General features: G+C 35.0%; 4 protein-coding genes and 2 long non-coding RNA genes across 9 annotated transcripts; 1 reads left to right on the plus strand and 5 right to left on the minus strand.

Moving 5' to 3' along the window:
• Positions 1 to 1,505: 1,505 nt before the first annotated feature.
• On the minus strand, positions 1,506 to 8,662 carry LOC127903661 (uncharacterized). 4 transcript variants are annotated; one of them, XR_008056379.1, is made up of 3 exons: positions 7,420 to 8,662; positions 7,123 to 7,199; positions 1,506 to 1,862 (listed from the first exon to the last, which is right to left on the minus strand). It is a non-coding gene; the product is annotated as an uncharacterized LOC127903661 (long non-coding RNA). The 4 variants fall into 4 exon arrangements; XR_008056381.1 differs by having other exon boundaries at positions 7,123 to 7,209; XR_008056378.1 differs by lacking the exon at positions 1,506 to 1,862 and having other exon boundaries at positions 7,045 to 7,199.
• A 1,236-nt stretch (positions 8,663 to 9,898) lies between these two features.
• On the minus strand, positions 9,899 to 12,177 carry LOC102625035 (trimethyltridecatetraene synthase-like). The gene is made up of 2 exons (XM_052443954.1): positions 11,182 to 12,177; positions 9,899 to 10,790 (listed from the first exon to the last, which is right to left on the minus strand). The coding sequence occupies exons 1-2, from the start codon at positions 12,129 to 12,131 to the stop codon at positions 10,154 to 10,156; spliced, it is 1,587 nt and encodes a 528-aa protein (XP_052299914.1). The 5' UTR covers positions 12,132 to 12,177; the 3' UTR covers positions 9,899 to 10,153.
• A 1,444-nt stretch (positions 12,178 to 13,621) lies between these two features.
• On the plus strand, positions 13,622 to 16,000 carry LOC127898836 (uncharacterized). Its single transcript, XM_052431329.1, has one exon. The coding sequence runs from the start codon at positions 13,622 to 13,624 to the stop codon at positions 15,998 to 16,000; it is 2,379 nt and encodes a 792-aa protein (XP_052287289.1).
• A 221-nt stretch (positions 16,001 to 16,221) lies between these two features.
• Positions 16,222 to 16,755, minus strand: LOC127898837 (uncharacterized). The gene is made up of 2 exons (XM_052431330.1): positions 16,738 to 16,755; positions 16,222 to 16,620 (listed from the first exon to the last, which is right to left on the minus strand). The coding sequence occupies exons 1-2, from the start codon at positions 16,753 to 16,755 to the stop codon at positions 16,222 to 16,224; spliced, it is 417 nt and encodes a 138-aa protein (XP_052287290.1).
• Positions 16,756 to 16,807: 52 nt separating this feature from the next.
• Positions 16,808 to 17,164, minus strand: LOC127898944 (uncharacterized). Its single transcript, XR_008050695.1, has 3 exons — positions 17,146 to 17,164; positions 16,965 to 17,060; positions 16,808 to 16,866 (listed from the first exon to the last, which is right to left on the minus strand). It is a non-coding gene; the product is annotated as an uncharacterized LOC127898944 (long non-coding RNA).
• Positions 17,165 to 18,186: 1,022 nt separating this feature from the next.
• LOC127898838 (uncharacterized) lies at positions 18,187 to 20,078 on the minus strand. Its single transcript, XM_052431331.1, has 4 exons — positions 19,825 to 20,078; positions 18,633 to 19,395; positions 18,395 to 18,547; positions 18,187 to 18,306 (listed from the first exon to the last, which is right to left on the minus strand). Exons 2-4 carry the CDS (start codon positions 19,014 to 19,016, stop codon positions 18,187 to 18,189), a joined length of 657 nt encoding a protein of 218 aa, XP_052287291.1. The 5' UTR covers positions 19,017 to 19,395; positions 19,825 to 20,078.
• Between the last annotated feature and the right edge of the window lie 4,867 nt (positions 20,079 to 24,945).

The raw sequence follows: 24,945 nt of genomic DNA on the forward strand, positions 1-24,945 counted from the left end.
GCTTATTTAAGCTAAAAAAACTCTACTAAAAAAATAACCAAACACCATAAAAAATTAAAAAAATTGCTTATACGATTAAATAAGCACTTATGGCTCTTAAATAAGCCATACCAAACAGGCACTAAGTACCGGACGGTGAGTAGTAAGATATTTTTATAGTCTTTACATCTTGAAATAAATGTCTGTTTAGTTTTTATCTTTTAAAAAAAATCTTAAAATAATCATATTGTTAAAAATATTATAATATTATCCTTACTTTTTTCTGCAAAATTATTCTTTTGATAATCTTTAAAATAATTTTTATTTACAATCATCAAATTAACTTTAAGAGCAAAATAATAGCAAGAAATTTTCGCATTAATTTTTATGTACTTTTTTGATTAATTTGATGAATTAACATTTTTTAGACCCAATATTATTGCAAGGATATTTTCGTAAAAATTGAGAAAAAGTGAGGATAGAACTGTAATATATTTAACAATAGACGTGTCTTAAGATAGTTTTTAAAATATGAGAACTTAATGGACACTTGACCCAAAATATGAGGATTAAACTAGCATTTAACAAAATTTTATATGGAGTCTATTTTTTTAATAAATGACAACAATTCCTTAATTGAGTTAATTGTGTTTTTAACTTATATAATAATAATAATAATAATAATAATAATAATACTAATAATAATAATATCTTAAGAACAAAAGAATAGTTTAAATTCACATTGATTTGAAAGAATACCATGAACTTAGTAGGTTCAGACTCGTTAATTTTGTGAAATGCCGAGAATTAATTAAATGTAGAAACTAATGTAGAGCTTTAAAAACTGAAAAATATTATTAAACTCAAATATGCCTTCAAAGACTATAAGAAATGACTATTTATACTACTAGTAATTTTCATAAACCATAAATAAAAAGAAAAACAAAGTCATAAACTAATAAGAAAAAGAACAATAAATTTTAGATAATGAGAAAACTAATCTAAATAAGATAAGCATTCCTAACTTGCATCATTTCCCCAAGAGGGAGAAAATTCACCCTCGAATTTGGATGGTCATTAGTGGCATCTTTATCATAATCACCTTTGAAAAGAATAAGATGCGTGTAACTTAATACAGTTGCGGTGCGGATCAGACTAGGAAGCTTCAGTTTATAGTTATTAGGATTTATCTTCTCTATAACCTCTAAATGTCTGATTTCCCTTACTAAAAACTAGTTGTACTCTCAAACTAAGAATTGGTCTTTGGTTAGGACAACCTAAACAAGATCACCCACCTTAAATTCTAGAGCTCGACACTTTTTGTTTGCCCCAAATTTATAACATTCAATGGACTTCATTAAAGACTCTTGTGCTGCTAAATGAATTTTTTAAAGTTACTCAATAAATCTTCTTATAATGACATGTGCCGAACTCTACAGGGCGACTTTACTGCAACTCATATATCATTTTAAATATCTCTTTACAATCAATAAAATTCAATCCTTAAAACAAAATTATTAGACTGTAGTGGAAGAATTTAAAAATTTATGTCAAACCATCTATTGATCTCAATCTTAATTTCTAGAAATCACAATAAAGTATAATGAGTATAAAATTCAATAAGCAAACTAGTTTTTCATATACATACTTATAAATAATGTAGAAAATACAAGATAAAGTGAGAATTATAGCAAATGGAGCTCAAATTTGGATTCAGAGCTATCAAATTAGGGGGAAACCCTCTATTTATAGATACAATGGGTAAATGATGGCCATCAGATGAAAACAATTCATACGCTCAAGATTGCGCCACGTGGCAAGTTTTGATTGACTAGAATGCATCATCAGTCAACACTACATCAGTGTTTCAGTCCAATAAGATGCTGCCACATCATTAATCAACACCACATTAGTATTACAGTCCAATAGCATCTTGCCACATTATTGGTCAACGCCATATAATCAGTCAATGCCACATAATCAGTTAATTCTACATCATTGGTCCAATAGAATGTTGTCACGTCATCGGTCAATGCCACATCATCGTGCCATATATGTGAACAGTGCCATACTTGTGAATAGTACCGTATACTTGAATAATATTGTATAAGTGAACAATACCAAATACCTTTTTGTGATCCTAAAGTTTTCGACTATTCCGAGTTAAAAAATGCCATCCGTTTTGCTGTCTGATTTCTTGTTAGTCATGAAATGGCCAAAATATCTCAAAAATACTTAAATTATAATAAAACACGCATAATAAAGTCTTAGATGATTTAAACACATAAAAGTGGAAATATTAGTGAGACTTGGAGTATAAAATGACAATTTTACCCCGTATAAATATGCATTCTTCACTACTCAACACACCTCCCAATCAGCTTATTACTATTTACTGGTCCTTAGCAAATTAAGCGATAAAATCTAACAAAATTCAAATTGAAACATGCTTACCAAATAAATGAACTTTTTGAAAAATTGTATTCTTCCCATTTGCTACTCAACAATTAATAAAAAATTCAGCTACCCATCTTTAGTGCTTAGTAGTGTTTAACAAAATGATTATGGGGTTTGGTCAAAATAAAGCAATACTTTCATTCTTACCGTCTCATTGGAGTTTCTTCCGTAGGTAGCAAGTTTATTTATATTATATCTCTAACCTACTCTAACTGTTTTATGCGAATACTCTCTACTTGCTAAGACATGAGGCCCGATTACTAAGTAAGAGTTCGCACAATCTTGATCAGCTCTCACTGTTTGACATGAATATTCTCTGCTTACTAAGGCAGGAGACCCATTTACTAAGTGAGAATGTCTTTTTTTTTTCTTTTTCTTTTTTGGTAAAATGACCACTACCTTTAGGTGTTGCTCACAAATGAAACGAAATGATTAGGTATTACAAAATCTCAACTTACCACCATCATCACTTTTCGTGTGTGTGTATCTAGATTGGTTTGTTGGATCACTTAAGATGGCCAATGTAGACAAAAAGGGTTAGCCAATAACATTAGAAAATTTTCAAAAATTTAGTTTTTTTTACTACTAAATGCCTAGACTAGGAAGATGTGTTTATAGAGTAACTAAACATCATATTCACCCATCTTTGACTAAAAAATTTAGAAATAATTAGTAAAAATACGGAAGCACAACTATTTTTTATTCTACATTTGTCAACTATTCACTCCCCTCCAATTAGAACGAAATATTGTCTTCAATATCTTGAAAGAAAGAAATAGAATTTAGAAGATATCACCTGAAAATTGTAATAGAAAATATTTACAAACGGAGAGTTAAATTTAATTTGTACTTTTTACTACTATCGCTACTATCATTAGTCGACTAATCCAATGTAAGAGTCTTTGGATCTAGATCTGGTTCTAATATGTAAACTTTTAAAAGATCAAGTAACTCATTAGTAGTAAGATCACAAATATAACTCGTGGCTCATTTATTCAAAAGCAAACAGTAAAAAGAAACAAATAGTGATTAGATAGAATCACACCATTAAAAGCAATAATGCAAACAATAAATCAAAAGGATATGTACTGGTAGTTGTGATTGTAGCTCATATCTTCCTCTGATTTTACGTTTAGAAATGACTTGAACGCCCTCTATGGGTCGAGGATATGCTTCCCATCCAGTTTTCTTATAAACTAGCCAACATGGTTGTTTACAGTCAGAAACCTAAGACTGTATCGTGCACATTCTTTTTAGAATAATGGTCATAAGTAGGAAATTGCACGCTGTACATATCTACTGAGATGCGTTTCAAGAGATAAAAAGATATCATCCAATGACTTATTATTCAAGCCATCCCTAATGAATTTAATCTTATCTTCCTTTTTATTAGACATCATTCCCAAAGAAGTGCATGATTTTTTTCTAGCATTGCATTCTAGAACACTTGTGACAAGAAATTGGTAGCAGTGCAACTCTTCGTTTTCTTGCATAATTTTCTTTCCCATAACTAGGCATATAAGCAACATATTTAAAAGGTAATTCCCCTGTTAATCGTACTTTGGCTTCAATTAACCAACAAATGTCGATAGAGATGTTATTCTTCACGAGTAGGCACATACGTTCGGACCAAACTTTATAAATTGTGAGAAGTGCATTTTGAGGAAGAGAGGGAAATTGCTTGCAAAGCTTTGCAAGAGATGTGTTCTTATCCATACCTTGGCTGGAGAATATCAGTTATTGTGGAAAACTAAAAGAACCAACTTCAATAGTCATGGGGTACTCTTATCCACCAATTAATCGGGCTGACAAATGATAAAAACACATGTGAAAGCAAACAAAAAATAAAAACCCACTATGTAGAAAGTGGGATGTTAACTCACCGTCATCCTCTTATTGAATTTACCTTAAGTTCTAATTGGATTTCATAGATACCACCTTTTATTTCACTGAGTTATCTTTGTAGATCTTCAACATTGGATATTAATGTTGGTGGTCGTAGATCCTAAACAGGATGTGATTGACAACATTAGGTGACGCTTTACACATAGAAGTCACTTGAGGTGATTGAAGAGGATTTGTCTCACTGAGCTACTCATGATTTATAACACAAGTGATGAGAGAGATTTATATCACAAGTGACGAGAGAGAAAATATAATTGTTAAATAACACACTTTATAGGAAACAAACAAATTAATTAGTAAAGAAAAAATAAAAAAAATTAAATCACCGAAAAAAATGAAAATAGTTTTAGTCCATATTTGGTGGGTCACTTACATCTATTGCGCTGTTTTCTCCATGTGGTTGGTACTCGTGATATGACTTTATATCTCTGACTATTAACTTTAAAAATTACACTATTATTTGGATTCTTAAGTTTAATGGCCCCATATGGAAAAATAATGTGGACAATAAATGGACTAGACCATCGAGAGTGAATTTTACCTAGGGAGACGTGCAAGCGAGAATTGAATAAAACTACTTTATGACTTAATGTGAATGATTTTCTCATAATTTGCTTGTCATAAAAGACTTTCATCCGCTTTTTGTAATCCTTAGCATTTTAATCATTGTGAAGCCCCTCAAGTTCTACCAACTGTAATCTCTTTTTTGAACAACAAATGGGGTAAATAATACCTGCATTGTTTTGCTTGTCGTCAAGGTAGGATGAGATGATTTCTGCCAATTGTTTTCTTCTCCCAAGAATGCATGCTCTAAAATGTTAGGTAACGGATTGTGCATGAATTTTGGTGATGATTCCGATGATGGGATAAAATTTTCCTCTGATGGTGTCAATTGCTCTATCATTGACTTCCAGTTGTCAATATCCATACGTGCTAATGAATGCAGTAAGGCATTGACTTGATTAATTGATTTGTTATTATTAAAATTCAAATCAAAGTGAGTTAAACATGTTTGTAGAAGGTCATCACTGAGGTTAAAATGACAAGTATGATAAATTAATTCTTCAATTAAATCCACATCTACAATTCCTTTGTCTTTATGAGGGGTTTGCTTGACAATGTTAAAGATATTCAACGCCATGGTCATGTTGCCAAACGACAACTACATATTTCTAGTCCTGCATTGAATGTGTGCATCAACAGTTGCCAAGAAAGGTCGACCTAAGATAATGGGGATGTGGTTCTTCAGATATTACACTAGTTGAGTATCAATCACAATGAAATCAACGGAAAAATAAAATTTGTCTACTTAAATAAGTACATCCTCCATAATACTGCGAGGTATTTTCATGGATTGATCTGCAAGTTGCAATGCAACTGGAGTTAAGTGTAATATTCTCAGTCCAAGTTTCACAAACACTGAATAAGATAAAATATTTACACTAGCTCCTAAATCCAACAAAACATTGTCAAATGTGTGATTCCTTATGCTATATGAGATGTCAGGGCAGTTTAGGTCGTTGTATTTTGAAGGAACTTTATGGTGGAGTATAGAACTAAAATTTTCTGTTAAAAATGCCTTCTTTTGAACATGAACAATTCTTTTTTTAGTATAAAAATCTTTGAGAAACTTGGTATAAGAGAACACTTGTTTAATAGCATCAAGCAAAAGGATGTTAATATTGACATGTTTAAAGATTTCAATAATATCACCTGTGGTATTTCCCTTCTTTACTTTAGCTAACCCTGAAGAAAAGGAGCTTTGGGGATGTATTTTCGTGGGTTGTTTTCTTCTTTCTCCTTTTATGGAGAGTCTTCAAAGTCTAAGGATACAACTTGAGTTGTTTTTGTCATCGACATTTCTACTTTATTGTCAACTTTTTTGCCTTTTCGCAGGATCATGACGGCTTTGACCTCTTCAAAATGTTGGGATAAACTTGTACTCACTTCATGCACTCTTTTAGGATTAGGCACTGACTAGCTTATGAATTTTCCTTTTTCGACCATCATCGCCAAGGTTTGAATTGAAAAAGTAAGTTCGCCCACCTTCTTTTCGAGGTTCGAAATTGATTGGGCTTGTGAATTGAAGCCAAATCTTAATTGATTGGTGTTGTGAATTGAAGCCAACTCTTATTTCATTCCGCAGCTCACAATTTTATGATTTTGTTGTTCTATTGTGGTGTGAGTAAAATTTTTTAGACTTTGGAATGCCTTCTCCCATGGTTTGACTTGTGAGTGGTTCTAGTTCTAATTATATGGTCTAATGGTAGTTGAGATACTTGAAGAGTTTGATGAACTTGTTGCATTGGTGGAGCTGGAGCTGTTGTTCCGTTCTGTTAGAATCCTTGAGACCACGAAAAGTTGGGATAGTCTCTCCATCTAGGATTATAAGTATCAGAGTAAGGCTTGTAGTTTGACTGCTTTCCTATCACATTTATGACATTGGCTTGATCTGGGTATGAATCATAGTCAAATTGGTTGTAGGCTTATGACTCTGTTGACTTGGTAGTCGTCAACGATGCTATTTAGCAAGAAAGTCCTTCAATTATATTTTTGACTTATTTGATTTCTGATCTTGACTCGCCAAAATGGATTTCATTTACTTCCTTGATTCTTCTCATATTCCTAAATGATCGACTCTGCTATTGGGAATTACTAGCTTGTCGCTGGAAGAAATTCAAAATCTTAGAATAAAAAAAATACTAATACAAGCAATTCCTTACTTGAAAAGTTTGATATCACATTTCAGAATAAAAATAAACAAAACAAAAGTTTCATTACCCAAATTCACATGAACATCATCACCAACTTTGGTACCACAGAATAAGGATTCCCCTAATTCCGCCGAGCCCCTTCACCTATAAAATTCTGCAACCCTCTTAGAAAATGTAGAAGCAAAATAAGTTTTTGTCTTGGCTGACAATTCTAAGCAGCCCTATATATGTTCTTGTACGTATAATACCAACAAACGCATGAGAAGATTTATCAGACTTTTTGAAATATATTTTAAGACTAATAGGACCATGAATGTAAATACCAACAAGAGCATCGAAGGAAAAAGAAAGAAACACCACCAACCTCAAGAAAATCTCTATGCATCTTTTCCTCTGCTACAATAGCTTTATCAAGAATTCCACCTGATGTTGCACTAGTGAAAAAATTATATTCTATGACTAAATAATTGGTACCTTTAAAGTTTACAGTTAACTAAATTACTAATGACGCTTAGGAGATTCTCTCCACAAATGACGATTAAGAGATTCTCTCCACAAATTATTCAAGAAAAAATTACTAATGACAATTAACAGATTCTCTCCACAAGTTATTCAAGAAATTTTTGCAGATAATATCAATTAGATTTTGCAACATTTTTTTAATATTCTTTTCATTCCTACTGAAGTATCAAACAATACCAGCCACAATGCAAACTCATGGCATTACTTGAGTAGTAACTTAACCATTTGTCACAAGTTGTACAAGACTCTTCAATCCAAAAGAGGGCTGAATTGTAGACTAAAACCTAGGCCTATTATTAAAAGCCCAAAAGTGCACTATTAACTAGATTTGTAAATTTCTTGAATGCTAAAACTAAAAAGTTCATTCATATGAAGTTATAAGTTTTGGCCTCACTGTTCTACTCATCCTTATCTCGCTTAATTTAGCTGATTAATAGAGCAGGTTCTAGAACACAACAAATGTTTCTAAAAATTGATAAATGACAAAATTCTACAATGAATTATTGTAATACTAAGACACAAGATTACCCAGAAATGTAACAGAACTTTTAACAAACACATGGAATGCAAAGCCTAGATCTAACAAATGCAAAAAACAAAAAAAAATCATTATGCAAGAGTTGGAAAAATATCTTAATTATATTGTATTTAGATTTATAATCACACATTGAATAAGAGAAACAATCAAACAAAACAATAATATTGCAAAAAGACTTGAAACCCACAAAAAAATCATGCTTAGGGTTTCAAAGAGATGAGAATCGTGAAGCTCATGTCGAAGATAGTTGAGATAACTACGAAGTTCAACATCACTCACTAGAAATCACTGAGAAATAGGTAAAGCTTGTTAGCGAATTAGTGTGAGTTTCTAGGATTCTCGGTGGCTAGGGTTTGGGTTGTCGTCGACAGGTAAGGTTTGGTTTCAATTTAAGACTAAATTCAATTCTGCTGTAGCAAAGAGAGACGACAACGGTTTACCGGCAAGCCAATAACAGTGAGGGTTGTCATTGTCGGTGAGGAGTGAGCTACGTTCGAGATAGAAGCTTTAGAGTAGTGAGTGTGGTCTTAACATGTTGAAAGATTAATAAGGGTATGAAACAACGCCGTTTCACTTTTTTCTTTGTTTTAATATTGTTTTATTTTTATTATTTAAAATTTTTAAAATTTCAGTCAAATATAAAGTCAAAATAAAATCTATCATAATTTTTTAATAGACAATAAATGAGAGTTTGGATGTCTTTTTTAAAATATTAAGTAATTTTTTATCTTTTATCTAAACGTTAGGGGTGTCTGAGTCGTTTTCCTATAAAATTATACAAAAAGAGATGCTACACATTGTCCTCCTATCCTAACTAGCCTAGGAAAATAAATACGATTGAAACGAATTATTTAACACAGAGAATGACAGCAACTATCATTATTACTTTGATTCATCCAAAGCAAAATTTTCCAACCTCGTTCTTTACATAGCATTGTATGTGAGGAAAATATGAAAATACTCGCAACAACCTTCATAACGTCGTCGTTTACAGCATGAAGTTAGTACGGTGCAGCACCACTTCCATTAATTAAACCACATGGTGATGATGCACAGTAACATGCCCCCTTGTGGGCTTTCCGAACTTTATCACTAGGCTCCTCATAATTATTTGAAAAATAGAAAATATCATATATTTTTATGGAAAATTTTCACGTATAGAGCTTTCTTAATCATTTCTTAATTTTTATTTTTCTACATACATTTTTTTCTTAAACTAGAATAAGATCCGCCTATCAAGATTGATATCCTGGATGCTCATGTCAACATTCTGTCTTGTTTTCCGGTGTGTGAAAAATAGAAGGGATTCTCTCCCATGGACTATGAATCCAAGAGACAAAGTTTGTATGATCATATAGTTATGTGATACAATAAAAGTTTAATGTTCTACTATTCCGTTAATTCTTCAAAATACCAAACTGAGGCACAATTTAAAATCAGGTTGATTCAAAAAAAAATACTGTGAACCTAGGGGGTTAAGACTTGTTAATTCCACAGAATACCGAAAATTGACTAAACTCAAAAACTCACACAGAGCTTTGAAATACTGAAATATTATTGAACTCAAATCTACCTTTAAAAATTACAAGAGAGGACTATTTATACTACGAGCAATTATCCTAAACCATGAAGAAAAAGGAAAAAAAATTTCCTAAACTAATAAGAACAATAAGTTTAGACAATAAGAAAGCTAGTTTGAATAGGATAACAGTTCTTAATTTGCATCAGTATGTCAAAAGCAAAAATATGATGAAATGGACATTATTCAAATAACAATCCAATATATTATGAAATTAATGCTTCAACAATTTTATTAAACTTAAATATGTTTTATTTTAAAGACCATACATATACTCCCAACATAATTCGTTGACATGATCGACTTCCACTGTAGAGACCAATTGCCTTGACTATCCTGTTAGATACTTAATAAACACCAAGAACTTTAACCAGCTTCCTGTGGTTAATTTTATCTGATAATAAATGAAAACTATTCAAAAGATTAACCAAACAATATCTAAGTGAAGAGCAAGTCTAATCACACTGAGTATAGATCAAGAGGAAGTCGAGGCTTAGGAACAACAAGAAGTGGATTTTTTCTGGTCGTTGAGCCACCAGATATTTCCTCCATATCTAAATCTTCTTTCTTCATATCACCAGGCAATTTCCATTCGAAACCATGCAAAAGATTTGCTAAAGTTGATTGAACCATTTTTAGCCCTAGAGCATAACCAACGCACATCCTCCTCCCAGATCCAAATGGCAATAGCTCAAAATTACGGCCTATAACATCAATCTCTTTTCCGATAAATCTCTCTGGATAAAACTCATTAGGTTTCTCCCATAGGGTTGGATCTCTCCCTATTGCCCATACATTAACAACTATACGAGAGTTTTTGACAATGTCATAGCCAGCTACTTTGCAATTTTCTCTAGCTTTGTGAGGAACAAGACATGGTAGCGGAGGGTGGAGACGCATGACTTCCTTAACAATTGCTTGTATGTACGGAAGGTTAACAATGTCTTTTTCTTCTACCCATTTGCTACGTCCAATTACTCTATCTAGCTCATCGGTTGCCTTCTGGATAACTTCTGGATTTTTTAAGAGCTCTGACATTGTCCATTCTAAGGCGACCGCCGCGGTTTCAAGTCCGCCAAATAAAAGATCCCGAAAATAATCAAAATAATAAAAAGAATAATATGGTTCAGATTTTTAATGCAAGAGACACCTTGATAGTTGTATTCATGATGCTTGCTTTGGTAGGACAATGAACTATTACTAAAATGTTAAAATCATTATAAACAAAATTACTTTTCATTTCAATGTACATATATGAAATTAATATTCGCACTAATATATTATGCCCAAAAATTACTATTCGGATTTTTATTTTTTTCTTAAGAAAAAAAATATTTCATGAATCAAAATCAGATCCCTTTACTCTATCTATATGTGCATGTGAGTAGGGTCCCAACCCAAACATAACTACTTCAAATTGGATTTGCTGAAACAAATATGAAATTAAGTATATGCACAAAAAATCTAATTACCTGCATCGATGCCTTAATATGATCTCTTGATCTCTTTCTAGCTTAACTTCGAGAGTAGGATCATCAGCAAGCTGCAACAAAACATCGACCATATCATTGGTCCCACGTTCCTTAAATTTCCTCTTACCGTGGCGCTCGTGCTCATCCAAAACATGCTCATAAAATTTATCAATCTTCTTCCTAGCGGCCTTCATTCTCTTGACATTCCCTTGTAAATCTAAGAAAGCAAGCCATGGAATTGCACCCCCTATATCTAAAACACCAGAAAGAAAGAACACTTCTTCTACGATCTCCGTGAGCTCTTTTGGAGTTACAACATTGTTTTCATTTTCCTCAGTATACCTTTTTCCGAACAGCATCCGGCTCATTATGGCAAGATTGAACATGAAAACACACTCTTTCAAATGAACAGGAGTGGAATAAGAAGATGATGATAATTTGTACAATTTACACATAAATGCTTTTCTTTCCTCTACCCTCATGTACTCAAATTGTGCTAAACGTTTTGGGCTAAGAAGCTCCGTCTTGTAAATTTTACGAGTTTGGCGCAAATGTGGACCATATGGTGCACCGGGCATAACTAGATAATCGTAGTTTGCGTGTTTCCCTGCAAGAATTTCTGGCCTAGTAGCAAAAGTAAGATCATGAGTTTTTAGAAAGAGTTCTGCTACTTCAGCTGATGAGCATACCACCATGATGTTTAAACCGAGTTTGAGCTGCATAAGGGGGCCATATTTTTGGGAGAGAGAATGGAAGGAGAGGTGAAGGTGCTCGCCGAGGAGGTTGAGATTTCCGATGAGGGGCCATGGCTTTGGACCGGGTGGTGGCAAGTAATTGAGCTTATTGCGAGAAAAATGTCGGTGAAATAACAAGAGGAGGACAGGCAGGAAAAAGGCAAGGACCGAGTACCACATAACTGAGTTTGGAGGATTATCAGCTGTGGCACTACTAGCAGGATCCTCCATTCTTAGTATTAAAAAAAAAAAGATAAATAAAATCGGCACTGGATTCAAATTCAGTGTAACATAATTGACTTTTATTATTATACATCTTTTATTTTTTGTTTTATGTATAAATATCATAGTTCATATTTATGTTACATGTTTTATACTTACGTCACATGCATGTTTCATGCAGAGGTGGAACTGCATGTTTGACACCGGCCTAATTATAAACAAAGCAGACCACTCAAGATGATTACAAAGACATACATATATTCACCACCCGATCATATCCTACAAAATATATATGACTTCTTGCCTCACCACTTTAAAGAATACACCCAAAAGGTACAAAGTTGCATGAAGAAACTCTAACAAGAGCACTCTTCTATATTACACTATCAAAATCACCACCATTTTCTGGGAAATTTACAAAAATAACCATTAATATTTTATTATTTTCGTAATTAACCCTCTCAACTTTTTTCTATCAACATTAGCCAAACACAAGCCTTTCTTCCCAAATTACCCTTCTTTACAGAACAAAACCAACATTGTTTCTCCCATCTCGCCAAACCAAAAGCAGCTTTTCATTCTTGAATCATCAGCCAACGGCGACCGCAAAAGACAACTGTGAAAGTGATATCCGATCATAATCTATCCAGATTCAACACAAATCGACATCACTTACTGGTATGAATTATTTTCTGAACTTACTGAACTGAGTCGGGTGAATCTGAATCTGGCGACAGGCTGCCTGTCGCAGCAAACCTTGGTGCGACAGGCTGCCCGTCGCGCCAAACCTTGGTGCGACAGGCTGCCCGTCGCGCCAAACCTTGGTGCGACAGGCTGCCCGTCGCGCCAAACCTTGGTGCGACAGGCTGCCCGTCGCGCCAAACCTTGGTGCGACAGGCTGCCCGTCGCGCCAAACCTTGGTGCGACAGGCTGCCCGTCGCGCCAAACCTTGGTGCGACAGGCTGCCCGTCGCGCCAAACCTTGGTGCGACAGGCTGCCCGTCGCGCCAAACCTTGGTGCGACAGGCGGCCCGTCGCGCCAAACCTTGGTGCGACAGGCTGCCCGTCGCGCCAAACCTTGGTGCGACAGGCTGCCCGTCGCGCCAAACCTTGGTGCGACAGGCACCCTGTCGCACCAAGCTTCGGGCGACAGGTTGCCTGTCGCACCCACTCTTGGAGATTTATTAAAATTGTATTATTTTAATTAGGACTGAAATAATTTTTTTTTTAATTTCAGGCTTAATGGATTCAGTTGTACTTGAATTGTGTTACGATGGTTGGTGGGAGACATTAGAGAATGGCTGTATGGAGTACGTGAATGGTAAAAATCGAGCTTTTTTGGTTGGAAAAAATTACCTGTTTGATCAGTTATTGGCAAGAGTATACGAGGTGTTAAAAATAAATCCTAATGACTATAGTATCACAATGAAGACAACTTTGAGGTCTAGTAACACATTATATCGTATATGTGCAATGCCCATGGATATATGTGATGATGAAATGGTGAGGGTTGTGTTGCATATGGCATCTGACGTAGCTAATTTTGGATGCATTCCTATATTCGTGACCACATCACCTCGAGTTCCGAGCGAAGGTATTGAGCCACATGTCGATACAGAAACTTCGTTTAGAGCAAATATGTCTGGCCCCGATAATGATGAAGAGGTGTTGCCAAGGACAATATCGCTGCAGCAATATTACTCTCCAATCCACGACAATTATGACAACATTGATGATAATGGCGTTACGTTACAGGATGTTGGAGCAACGGTATTTCCAATAACAACGTCATTGGAGCAACAATATTCTCCGTATCACAACAATGATTTTCGGGACAATGATGATTTTCATAATGAGACAGAGGGGGATAATGTTTGTGCAGAACCTTCTAATAATAAAAGGCGGGGCACTCGTTTCAATAATGATGGTGATGATGGAGGAGCCGGTCCTTCGAATGTTCCGTCGTTTCAGGATGAGGATGAGTGTGAAGACAATACTCCTGTGAATAACAGAGGCAATAGACCTATTCCTTCTATGGTTCGATCGAGAAGGAGAATTGACCCCCTTACAAGTCTTGCTCCAACTTTACCTTCGAACATGGTTGCTCCAAGCTTTGTTAGCAGTTGTGACTCAGATGATATCAGCGTGGGTAAGATATTTGCTGAGAAGAATGAGCTTATATTACAACTATGCAAGGTGGCCTTTAGAGATAAGTTTGATTTCAAGATTGCACGGTCTACTACGACACGTTTCGAGGCTCACTGTTGTTCAGAATCATGTAAATGGCGTATTCGAGCAACTAGAAGTTCGAACGAGCAACATGTTCCTTGGGTGGTGAAGAGAATTGATAATGTACACACTTGTCATAATGAGGTATTGGTTGATGGACGTCATCAAGTAAGGAGCCGGGTTGTCGGTCATATTATCGCAGAAAAATATATTCAAGATAAGAGGATTTATACTCCCAATGACATAAGAGCAGATATGCAACAGGAATACGGTGTTCAGTTAACATACCAGCAGGCATATAGGGCGAGAGAAGTTGGTCTTGAAATAGTACGCGGCAACCCTGCAGAGTCATACAACTTGCTCCCTAAATACTCTCACGTACTAACTACAGCGAATGAGGGTACAGTCACTCACCTCGAGCAGGATGGAGATGGTAATTTCTTGTACTATTTTGTAGCACTCGGATCTTCCATCAAGGGGTTTATGCAGTACATTCGGCCTGTCATTGCTGTAGATGGTACTCATCTGAAGGGATTATATCGTGGAAGCATGTTCGTGGCAACATGTCTTGATGGTAACAATCAATTGTATCCGTTAGCCATTGGGATCATGGATTCAGAAAATAATGATGCTTGGGAATGGTTTATGATGAAGTTACATGGAGTGATTGGTGATAGACCTGAGTTGGTAATTATCTCTGATCGATGCACTACCATAAGGAGAGCCGTTCTTAAAGTATTTCACAATGCAACTCATGGCGTTTGTTTTTACCACGTCAAAGGTAACATTAAGTCACAATTTAGAATGTCCAAAGCTCTTTGGGATGAATTTGAGCCTGCCTTTATTAATGCAGCAAAAGCATATGGCCACGAGGAATTTAAGAGACAACTTGAAGGGTTGTGGATGATCCACTCGGGTGCGGCTGATTACCTAGAAAATAATGTCGGTACGTGTAATTGGGCAAGGTCTCAGTTTCAAGGTAGGAGGTACAGCATTCTTACCACCAACATCGCGGAGAGTGTTAATGCTTTCATGAGGGAACCTCAAAAATTTCCTGTTACTCATCTTGTTGATCACTTCAGGAAAACATTGCAGCAATGGTTTTATGATAGAAAAATTGTGGCTGAATCAATGACTACTCGGCTAACAACATGGGCGGATGAAATAGTCACTGAGAGGAGAACTATAGCTGAAAGAATGATAGTTCGGCCGGTGTCTTCGCATCGCTTTCAAGTTATAGGCGGTGGGCTTAAGGAAGGGTTGGTTGACTTGCAAAAGAGAACTTGCTCCTGCAGAGTGTTTCAGCTTGATCAGCTTGTGTGTGCTCATGCAATTGCGGCGTGTCTAACACACCGGGTGGATTTTATTAACCTTTGCTCGGACTTTTACACTACAGAATCGTTGGCGATGGCTTATGCACAACCAGTGGAGCCAGTTGGTGATGTGGCTGATTGGGAAGTTCCAGATGAAATTCAGGAGCTGCAGGTATACCCACCAGTTGAGGCACCGCCACCTGGACGTCGTAAAGAGCGCAGAATACCCTTGGCTGGCGAGGACGTTGACCGGCGAACTGTAAGATGCGGCCGATGTCATGAACTTGGCCATAATCGTAAGCGATGTAAGAATCCTATTGCGTCGACTCGAAGTTAGTTGTATTTTGTGTGTTATTCGTTGGTTAAAACTATTATTGTTTTTGTGTTACGTTGGTTAAAACTGTTATTGTTTTTTGTATTTCGTTGGTTAAAATTGTTATTATTCATAAAACTTTATTTTATTTTAAAGTTCAAAATGTGAGGCATTAAAATTATATAAAATTAAGTGCGGAAATAAAAAAAAATTGTAAATTTCAACATTGAAATTACTACATAGGTCTACAATATAATATCGTCATTAAATATATCAACCGCAATCTTCTTTCTAAAGTACTCGACATGACTAGCGTTAAACTCCAACCTAAGCCCGAACATTAAATACATCGTAACCATCAATACAAAAACACCGCAATCGCCAGTGCCTCTTTCTTGTTGCGGCGCGCTCTTAACTGCGATAACTTTCCACGGGTCTTCACTCCGCAACTCAGGTCGTATATTGTAGAAGCCAACATATTCCAACCATCGAGGGAATATAACTTCAAGTGGCTTGAATTTCAACTTGTACCTTTTGTCGTCGCGAAATGTGAGTAATGAGTCATAAATCCAAACTTTATTTTTCCGAAAGTCAACTCGTGCTAGTACCCAATGCCCGCCGTCCAAGTTAACAGGGATGAGTAACTGCATATAAAAATTAAAAAACATGTTCGTTATATATGAAATTGAAATACAACAAAGAAAAAACAACTCCTCGAATATTTTCAGTATAGAACATGTGAAATGTAATAAAATACATACCATATCGACATCCGTCATTGATTTTGACATTGTGTGCTGTCGCCCACTAAGATAACTATTCAAGCGGTCATCGAATACCATTGAATCGACTGCACAATTCCCGTTATTCCATAACTGATTCAAGAACACCTAGTACATAGATAACCAAGAAATGCATAAATTAATAAAACTTAAAGGCAATAATTAAAGAAATTAAATAGTATTTATAAGTTTTGTCGGCACGTTACCCAAAAAAATGTGTCCGTATGTGTGACACGTTGGAGTAAGGCATTTGGATACTGCCGTTGTTTCTCGCTAATCAAGCGGAGATACTCGTGAATATGCTGTAGAGAAACAGAAATATTACGATTTAAAAAAAAAATATACACAAATCCACAACAGTATACACCACGAGGAAAATATAAATACCTCATCGCCTAGCCATCCCATTGAAGCTGTCCCCAAAATTATTTGAAAGAATGACCGCGGGTGCTGGACGTTCCGGCGGACTCTGATATCACCAGTGAACCATCGATCAAACTCAGCAAACAAACTAGAGTCCTCCAATCCTCTCAGTGGATTTACATCCACACTCGTACTCATGTCAATCGCATGCTCCATGATTTGGGGTCGAGGTAACCTCCGGACATTCTGTCCTCGCCTGACCGGAGGAATCATGTAAGGACTGTTATAAACATACGACGGTATGTACGCGCGGCCGAACTTACTAACGCCCGAAGGCACCTCTATGAACACCTGCACGCTCTCCCCACTAACATCTCCGTAGAAACTAACCAATGACGTGGGCGTAGACAAATTTTCATTGCCCACGTCAGTATACACTCCATAGTCATCCGGAGCCTGTACAATCGCCAAAAAGAACATATTAAATAATTATCAAATTAAAAGTTAAACGAACATAATTATTTAATTTAAATTAGCTTACCGCATACGAGCGTGCAGTGGGAGAATCCTTATTTGGACGTTTAGAAAATGTGTCGATGAAGCCAACAACGGTTTCTTTAAAATCTTTTAATTCTGACTTTATTTCATATACCTTACGATCAATCTTATCCAGCCGTCGTCGTATGTAATCATTAAACTGCTTTGTCCTCGACTAATACAAAAGAAAAAAATAAAACTTTAGAATAACAATAAAAAAATACTAACAACCAAAGTGAAAAATATCGTATATTATTTATAACCTCAGAATCCCGTGCGTCATCAGAGTTGTCTGTTTGCTGCGGGTGGTCATCAACAACCACCTCATCCTCAAAAGTGTCATGACGCTGCTCAAAAGTGTCATGACGCTGCTCTGGTATTGGGTTTGGTATGTCGTCATGATCGTCATGCTCGTCCGATTGTCTTGTAACCGACGGCATCGCGTTGATTGAGGGTTGGTGCTGTATAAAGTATCATTTAAAATTACTAAATGAAAAGTCAAAAATTTCGATAAAAAAAATTTTGTACTTACAGTATACCGATCTTATGAACCCAGTCTGGAATGCTTGGCAAGTAATCCTTCACAGAGAGCCAATATTTTCTGCTACTCTCCTTTGAATTTGGCTCAAGAGTTTGTAAAACGTCCGTCTGCCATAAATTTAATTGAAAAATTTAAGTAAGTATACCCAACTTAAATTTAGTAAAGTTAAAAAAATAAGTAATACATATTACTTACAAGACGAGATTCGTCGTTGAAGAACGAATAAACCTCCGCAAAGTTGATTCTCGAAGACGCCATAGGCTTCCATTGCAGAATGCGGGGAATCTTACTCTTCGTTTTGACGACCCATGTTGATGGTAACCCTCCGATTGCTTCATAAATCCAAGCCTACAACAACCAAAGTGAAAAATCAAATAAAACAACTATCAAACATTTAATACTATAAAACTTATTAATAAACAAAAAAAAGCACCTGCACCCCAGACGTAAATCCGTAAAGATTGTATTTTTCAATATTATGATCTGGATTTTTCAACCGAGTCTTCTTAAATTTCTCGTCTTTTTCGAACAGTGCATTGTCAAGACTCTCGTAAATCATTTCCCACGACAATAGACCCCATGGACGCTTTCGGAAGTACTGAATATCATCAACTTGGTCAAGCCAATCGAAATTAATTTGACAGTGATTTTTTCTTGCATTTAGTACTCTGTCCGCAAAATAAAACAGCGCAATCTTTAATGCGTCCATATCGTCTATTTCCTCGAAATTCAGCTCCTTAAATACGGCATCAAATTGCTTCACATTAATCTTACGATGCACACCACCAAAATACGTATTCCGTAGCCTCTGCTCCATTTCATCATTTTTTTCATTGGTATCAACACCAAATGAAAGTCCAGTAACCAAGCACCATTCGACAATTGACAAGCGAATCAAATGCTTACCAATTTGAAACCATAACTGATCCTCACGGCTATCTTCTTCATGGGCCACTTAACGCAGTAAAAGATTATGCAAAATTACCCCACTAAATGGAAAACTTCGACACTCCAAGAAATGCCCAAATATATCATTTTTGAACATACTCAACTGCCGCTTTGTTAATTTTTCCTCGATAGCTTTTACGACCGAAGATAACATACACATGCTCGAAATTCGACCAGGAAAGTGATCAGCATAACGAAAATACATCTTGCCTACTTCAATATCCGGTGATTCTGATTTCGCCATGTATCTGTAATATTTATAAAATTATTACATTATATTTACAGAAATAAAAAATTAACTCGTTAAAAAAAAACTCTAATTTTTTGGTGTGACAAATCTGGTGCGACAGGCAAGCCTGTCGCTCCAAAAAACTGGTGCGACAGGCCCTCTCGCACCAAAAAATTGGTGCGACAGCGCCTGCTGTCGCACCAGATTTAGTGCGACCGCAGGCCGCGCATGGGCGCGCGCTGCTGCCCAGCGATGGGCGCCGGCGCGCGCCCTGCCCCCTCCCTTCCCACCCCCAAAATTAAGCGCAATCACTCCAAAATCAAAAACAGTACTCCCAAACACCACCAACCACCACAAACATCATCACCACCATTATCAATCTCAAGCTATAACTATTATTATTCTAAAATCTCATTTTAAATTAATGAAAATAAGAAAAATGACTAACCTAGGTTTTGTTGAAGGTTGTGGATCGTAGATCGGATGCCGGTGAGAGATGGAGCCGCCGCCGACGAGGGTTGATGTCGCCGCCGATGATGGGAGTTGGATCGGTTTGGGAGAGATGAGAGAAAGGGAGTGTTGGGGAAGAGATGAGGGAGGGGTATTTTGGACTCAAATGTTGTTTAATGGCTAATGTTGATAGAAATATTTTTGGGGGGTTAAGATGAAAAAAAGCAAAATTTTTTTGGTTATTAGTGTAAATTTCCCCCATTTTCTGAAGTTACAACCTATTACTCTTAAAGATAACTTGGAGCACCCTCCAACCTTAGGATAAGATCTCTTTTATTTTTAGAGAATAGAACTCCACAAACTTGAATTGAAGTTCTTAGTAGTAAATAGGTATAAGAGAATAAAGCAAAACACAAGTCAGTTCAACAACATTCTGAGTAATCAACACTTATTTAATCATATTTTGAAGTTGAAAACTCCAAAACAAACACTATAAAATTCATTAAATTCCTTATTCACAAAGATTTCCAGTCTTGTTAACTAAATCTTGATGCATGATGCCAGTAAATTTAGAATTGTCGGTCTCGTGCAGAATTCCTAATAGCTTTGATCTTTACTGCAATATCTTTGAGAAGCAAAGTTCGAATTTGATTCCATAAAACTCTTGAAAAAAAACTAGTCACATTTATCTTTCTAACTATATATAATACATTTAGTTACCTCTAGAAAAACATAGTTAATTTAAATAAGTGGTCATAATTTTAGGTTGTGCCGTGTTGAAAAATTTCACGAATATCCCTTAATTTTTATAATTTTTCATATATTAATTTGCTTTTATTTTGTTTTCAAGTATGTCCCCATTTCAACTTTTTCAATTATAGTTACAGACTTATTTCATATTTAACTCTTTTATGCATTCACATACGTATTTACAATAAATTTATAAATTAGTTCGGGCTAGTAAAAAGTCCTAGGTCAACCTTTGGTTTCATGTTAGGGAAAAATCTCACATTCTTTGAGAATGAATCTTTAGATGATGCGATTCATCATTATTATTCTAGTAATTAACAATTACCTTTCAAGAAAAACAAACAATTACTTTGTTTTGAAGGTGGCTTGATTTGATTGGGAGACAACATGGTTTATTAAAATCTATGCCATTTTCAATACACACACACACTGAATACCGATACACAATTTTTTACTTTAAAAAATAATGGGTCTGAGTTGCTTTATAGCTATTTATTCATTAGAGTTATTTCAAATACACAAGGATACATATTTATGAAATCAAGAGAATTTATTTGACTATTTGAGTAAATTTTGAGGTTGTAGGTAATTTTTTCCTTTTTTATATAAAAAAATATATTGTTATATTATTATCTTATTTAAGATAACTTTGTTTAATAATTAGCATTACTCCTAAACATAAATAAATAAATAGTCATTTTCTAGGCACATCCAATGGCAAGGAGAAGTCGTAATATGTTCCTAGTTTTTTTTGTCTTTGATAGTCATTATTGAACAAGTTACTACTAGAAAAAAAAAAAAAAAAGGCATTTATGATGGTTTTTACCCATCATCTGCCATGTGGCATGACAATTGAGCAACCGTCCTTGATTCTCGTGTCAAAAAAAAAACGATGACAATTTTTATATGTCATGTAATGCATAACGTATTTTCCGTTGTGATTCTGTCATAAATATTTTGATGAAAAATTATTATGCACTACTAAAATCTGTCATATACACTTTCAACATATGACTGATATCTATCATCTAAGATTGACGCATATAAATAAATGTGTAATTAAAATTTAAATATAATTAAATATTTAATATATTTAAATTACTGAAATTCATTTTGCAATTATTATGGCGGGAATCCGAACTTATTTTGAAATTATTTTGGCAGGAATTGAAATTAATTTTAAATTTGTTTTTGGTGGTATTTTTAATTATATTTTGGAATTCATTTATTTTAAAAAAACACTTTAATGAGCATTGAATATTTATTTATATTAATATATATAGTTGGATAAAAAACAACTAAAGTTGTGCTAACAAATATGCCATAAACATGAATAAATTATCATTCATAATTCATAATTTATAAAAAGCATCTCCCCAACATATCTTATATTAATCCATTCATAGCACAACTAATCAAAAATAAAATTACATTTAATTTTATAAGGAATAACAAAACTAAAATTTAAGAACAAAAAGAAAGATCCCAAGGCAAAATCAGCTTAATACTTTTATATTTATATGAACAAAGCACATTGGGAGCTCAAGAAGGTAATTTTGTGGCTATCTAGCGAGTCCATATCATACCGAGATAATGAAACATTTTCAAATTTCTTTTGAAAAAGATGAGAATGGAGTTTGAGTAGGTTGAGGGATGAGTGAAGCTTGAGTGGATTGTTGATGTTGTGAGTTTTGAGAGGGAGAGAGAAAGCAAAGAGATAAAAGTGAGTAGGGAGAAAGAGTGGAAGAAATAAAGAGCAAGTGGAAAAGTGAGAAGGGAGAAAAAGTGAAAGAAAAAGCAGGTATTTTAACATTGTTGGAGGTGAGATCCTTTTTTTTTTTGCCTTGGTTACTTGTATTTTAAATTTTATTTTTTCATGTCCTTTTATTTCATGACAGATGATTGTCCTGCTAAGCAAGGGATCTCAAATTTTGTATTGCAATTCGTGACAAATATTTGTCATCTTATCTAAATGACATTGGATATGTAAAAAACAACATCGTTTTATAATCGTATTTTTGTAATCTAAGTTACCATACGCTATTTAAAAATTAATAAATCAACAACATAAAACATTATTGTTTTAAGTTATGATAGATATCTGTCATAATGTGCAAACAATTTGTCGTTTTGAATTCTTAAAAATTTAGAAATATTCAGGCATGACATTTTATCTATCATCCATTTATGTTAATTATCTATATGTCACAAATAAGTCATGAATGAGTGACATATGTTATGTATCATGAAAAGGTAATTATGGCAGGGAAATTTACCAAATTAGCCATAATACTTTAGGTAATTACAAAACTAACCACATAAGTTTTTTTATAGTAAAACTAGCCAAACAACAAACTTTTGGACCACAATACCCCTGTCAATCTCACCCAAAGCTCACCAAAACTTGTAACTCACCCAAACTTCTCACCAAACGCCAGCACCAAAGAGAGCCAAATCGGAGACCAGCATCGACGGCAATCTCACCGGAATCACATTCAACAACACCAATTCCACCAAAATCACGTCTAATAGCAATCAAGATCTCCAAGATCAACGGTTGAAGTTCAAAAACCCTAAGTTAGCAATTTCAAACACATGCTTTATATTATTCTTGTGTTGTGTTGTAGTTGTGTGTTATTGTGATGGTGTTGGTGGTGGTGGTGGTGGTGGTGTTGGTTGTTGTTGGTGGTCTTCATGTATTGTCGGATTGTATTGGTGGCAATATGTTGTAATGGGTGCTGACCAATTCGTGAAAATTCAAAATTTTTGTGCAACAGGTGCCTATCGCACCAAATTTTGTGCAACAGGTGCCTGTCGCACCAAATTTTGTGCAACAGGTGCCTGTCGCACCAAATTTTGTGCAACAAGCAAACGTCACACAAAAAATCAAATTACACAATCTGAAATTTTGTGCGACAGGTTCCTGTCGCACCAAATTTTGTGTCGCACAAAAAAATCAGATTACACAAAAGTTAAACTATTTTCTAGAAGTCATAATTTAGGCCAAATTCATCCATTTTTTTTTTGTGTGTATAATATACAGTTTCGAAGTTTGCAACGAAACAAATCAAACCCACAAATTTTTTTTGAGTCTCTCTTATAACCAAACAAAAAATTTGCCACTGATGTGGTAAACTACGGATGCACAACCAGTAGAGCCTGTTGGCGACATGGTAAATTGGGAGGTTCCGGAGGAAATTCGAGCAATCAAGGTTAACCCACCAATAGAAGCACCATCATCTGGCCGTCGCCCAGAGTTCAGAATACCTTCTGTTAGTGAGGATGTAGACAGTAGAGCTATAAGATATGGTCGGTGCAAAGAAGCAGGCCATAACCGAAAGAGGTGCAAGAATCCTATTGCGTCGAGTCGAAGCTAATTGTATCGTTCTAAATTCTTATGTATTTTGAGAACTTATTTTTTATTTATTGCACAAATATATATAACAAAGTCTTTAATTTCAATTATATTGCAAATTAATTATTTGAATTGTATGTAAAGAAAGAGAAGTTATGCAGACACCAGTAATAATAATACAATTAAATATGTCCACATCAATAATAAAATCCAATATCATCATTACATATCGGCGCCACAATGTCCTAAAGGGCAATATCACTATTAAATATGTCCACAACAATTGTCTTCCTAAAGTACTGCCCGTGGCCACTACTAAAATTGAGTCTGAGCCCAAACATTAAATACATTGTGATCATCAACATAAAAACGCCGCAATCGCCACTACCAGACTCTTGTTGCAGCACACTCCTACATATTTTGACCTTCCAAGGGTTGGCACTCTGCAAGTCATGTCGAACGTTGTAGAATCTGACATCTTCTAACCATCAAGGGAAGATGACTTTAAGCGGCTTAAATTTATCCTTATATGTTTTATCGTCGCGAACCGCCACCAGCGAGTCATAAATCCACACATTTTTCTTGCAAAGGTCCACTCGAGTTACTATCCAATGATCGCCACCAAGATTCACAGGAATGAATACCTACATAAATAAATTAATGTAAGTTAATTGTTTTTGTTATGTTTAAGGTATTAAAAAAAACTATCGTAAATTGTGTAGCAAAACGTACCATATCGACGTCTGTGAAACATTTCGACATGATTTATTATCGTCCATCAAACCCTAATTTCATCACACCTAGACCCTTCCTCGGTGCAGGCGGATTACGCTTGGCCAATTTTGTTTTAGTTACATGGCAACAAAATTATTACAATTTCTATTTGTTATAAAATTTTACAAAATTATTACAATAAAAATTTAAAATAAACTTTGTGACAAAATACAAATAAACACAAATTATCCACAGAGAGATTTATGTTTTATATGCGACGGGCATCCCATCACATATAAT

The sequence above is a fragment of the Citrus sinensis genome, chromosome 7, assembly GCF_022201045.2.
Source record: "Citrus sinensis cultivar Valencia sweet orange chromosome 7, DVS_A1.0, whole genome shotgun sequence".
Taxonomy (NCBI): Eukaryota; Viridiplantae; Streptophyta; class Magnoliopsida; order Sapindales; family Rutaceae; genus Citrus; species Citrus sinensis.

Excerpts from the sequence above, each read along its gene's own strand:
- LOC102625035 (XM_052443954.1), bottom strand. The coding sequence starts at position 12,131 with ATGGAGGATCCTGCTAGTAGTGCCACAGCTGATAATCCTCCAAACTCA. Across the intron at positions 10,791-11,181 it reads AGAGATCAAGAGATCATATT|TTTTCGGGATCTTTTATTTG; the intron begins AAGGCATCGATG and ends TTATTTTGATTA.
- LOC127898836 (XM_052431329.1), top strand. The coding sequence starts at position 13,622 with ATGGTGAGGGTTGTGTTGCATATGGCATCTGACGTAGCTAATTTTGGA.
- LOC127898838 (XM_052431331.1), bottom strand. The coding sequence starts at position 19,016 with ATGGAGCAGAGGCTACGGAATACGTATTTTGGTGGTGTGCATCGTAAG. Across the intron at positions 18,548-18,632 it reads GATTTACGTCTGGGGTGCAG|GCTTGGATTTATGAAGCAAT; the intron begins GTGCTTTTTTTT and ends TGGTTGTTGTAG. Across the intron at positions 18,307-18,394 it reads TCAACGACGAATCTCGTCTT|ACGGACGTTTTACAAACTCT; the intron begins GTAAGTAATATG and ends AATTTATGGCAG.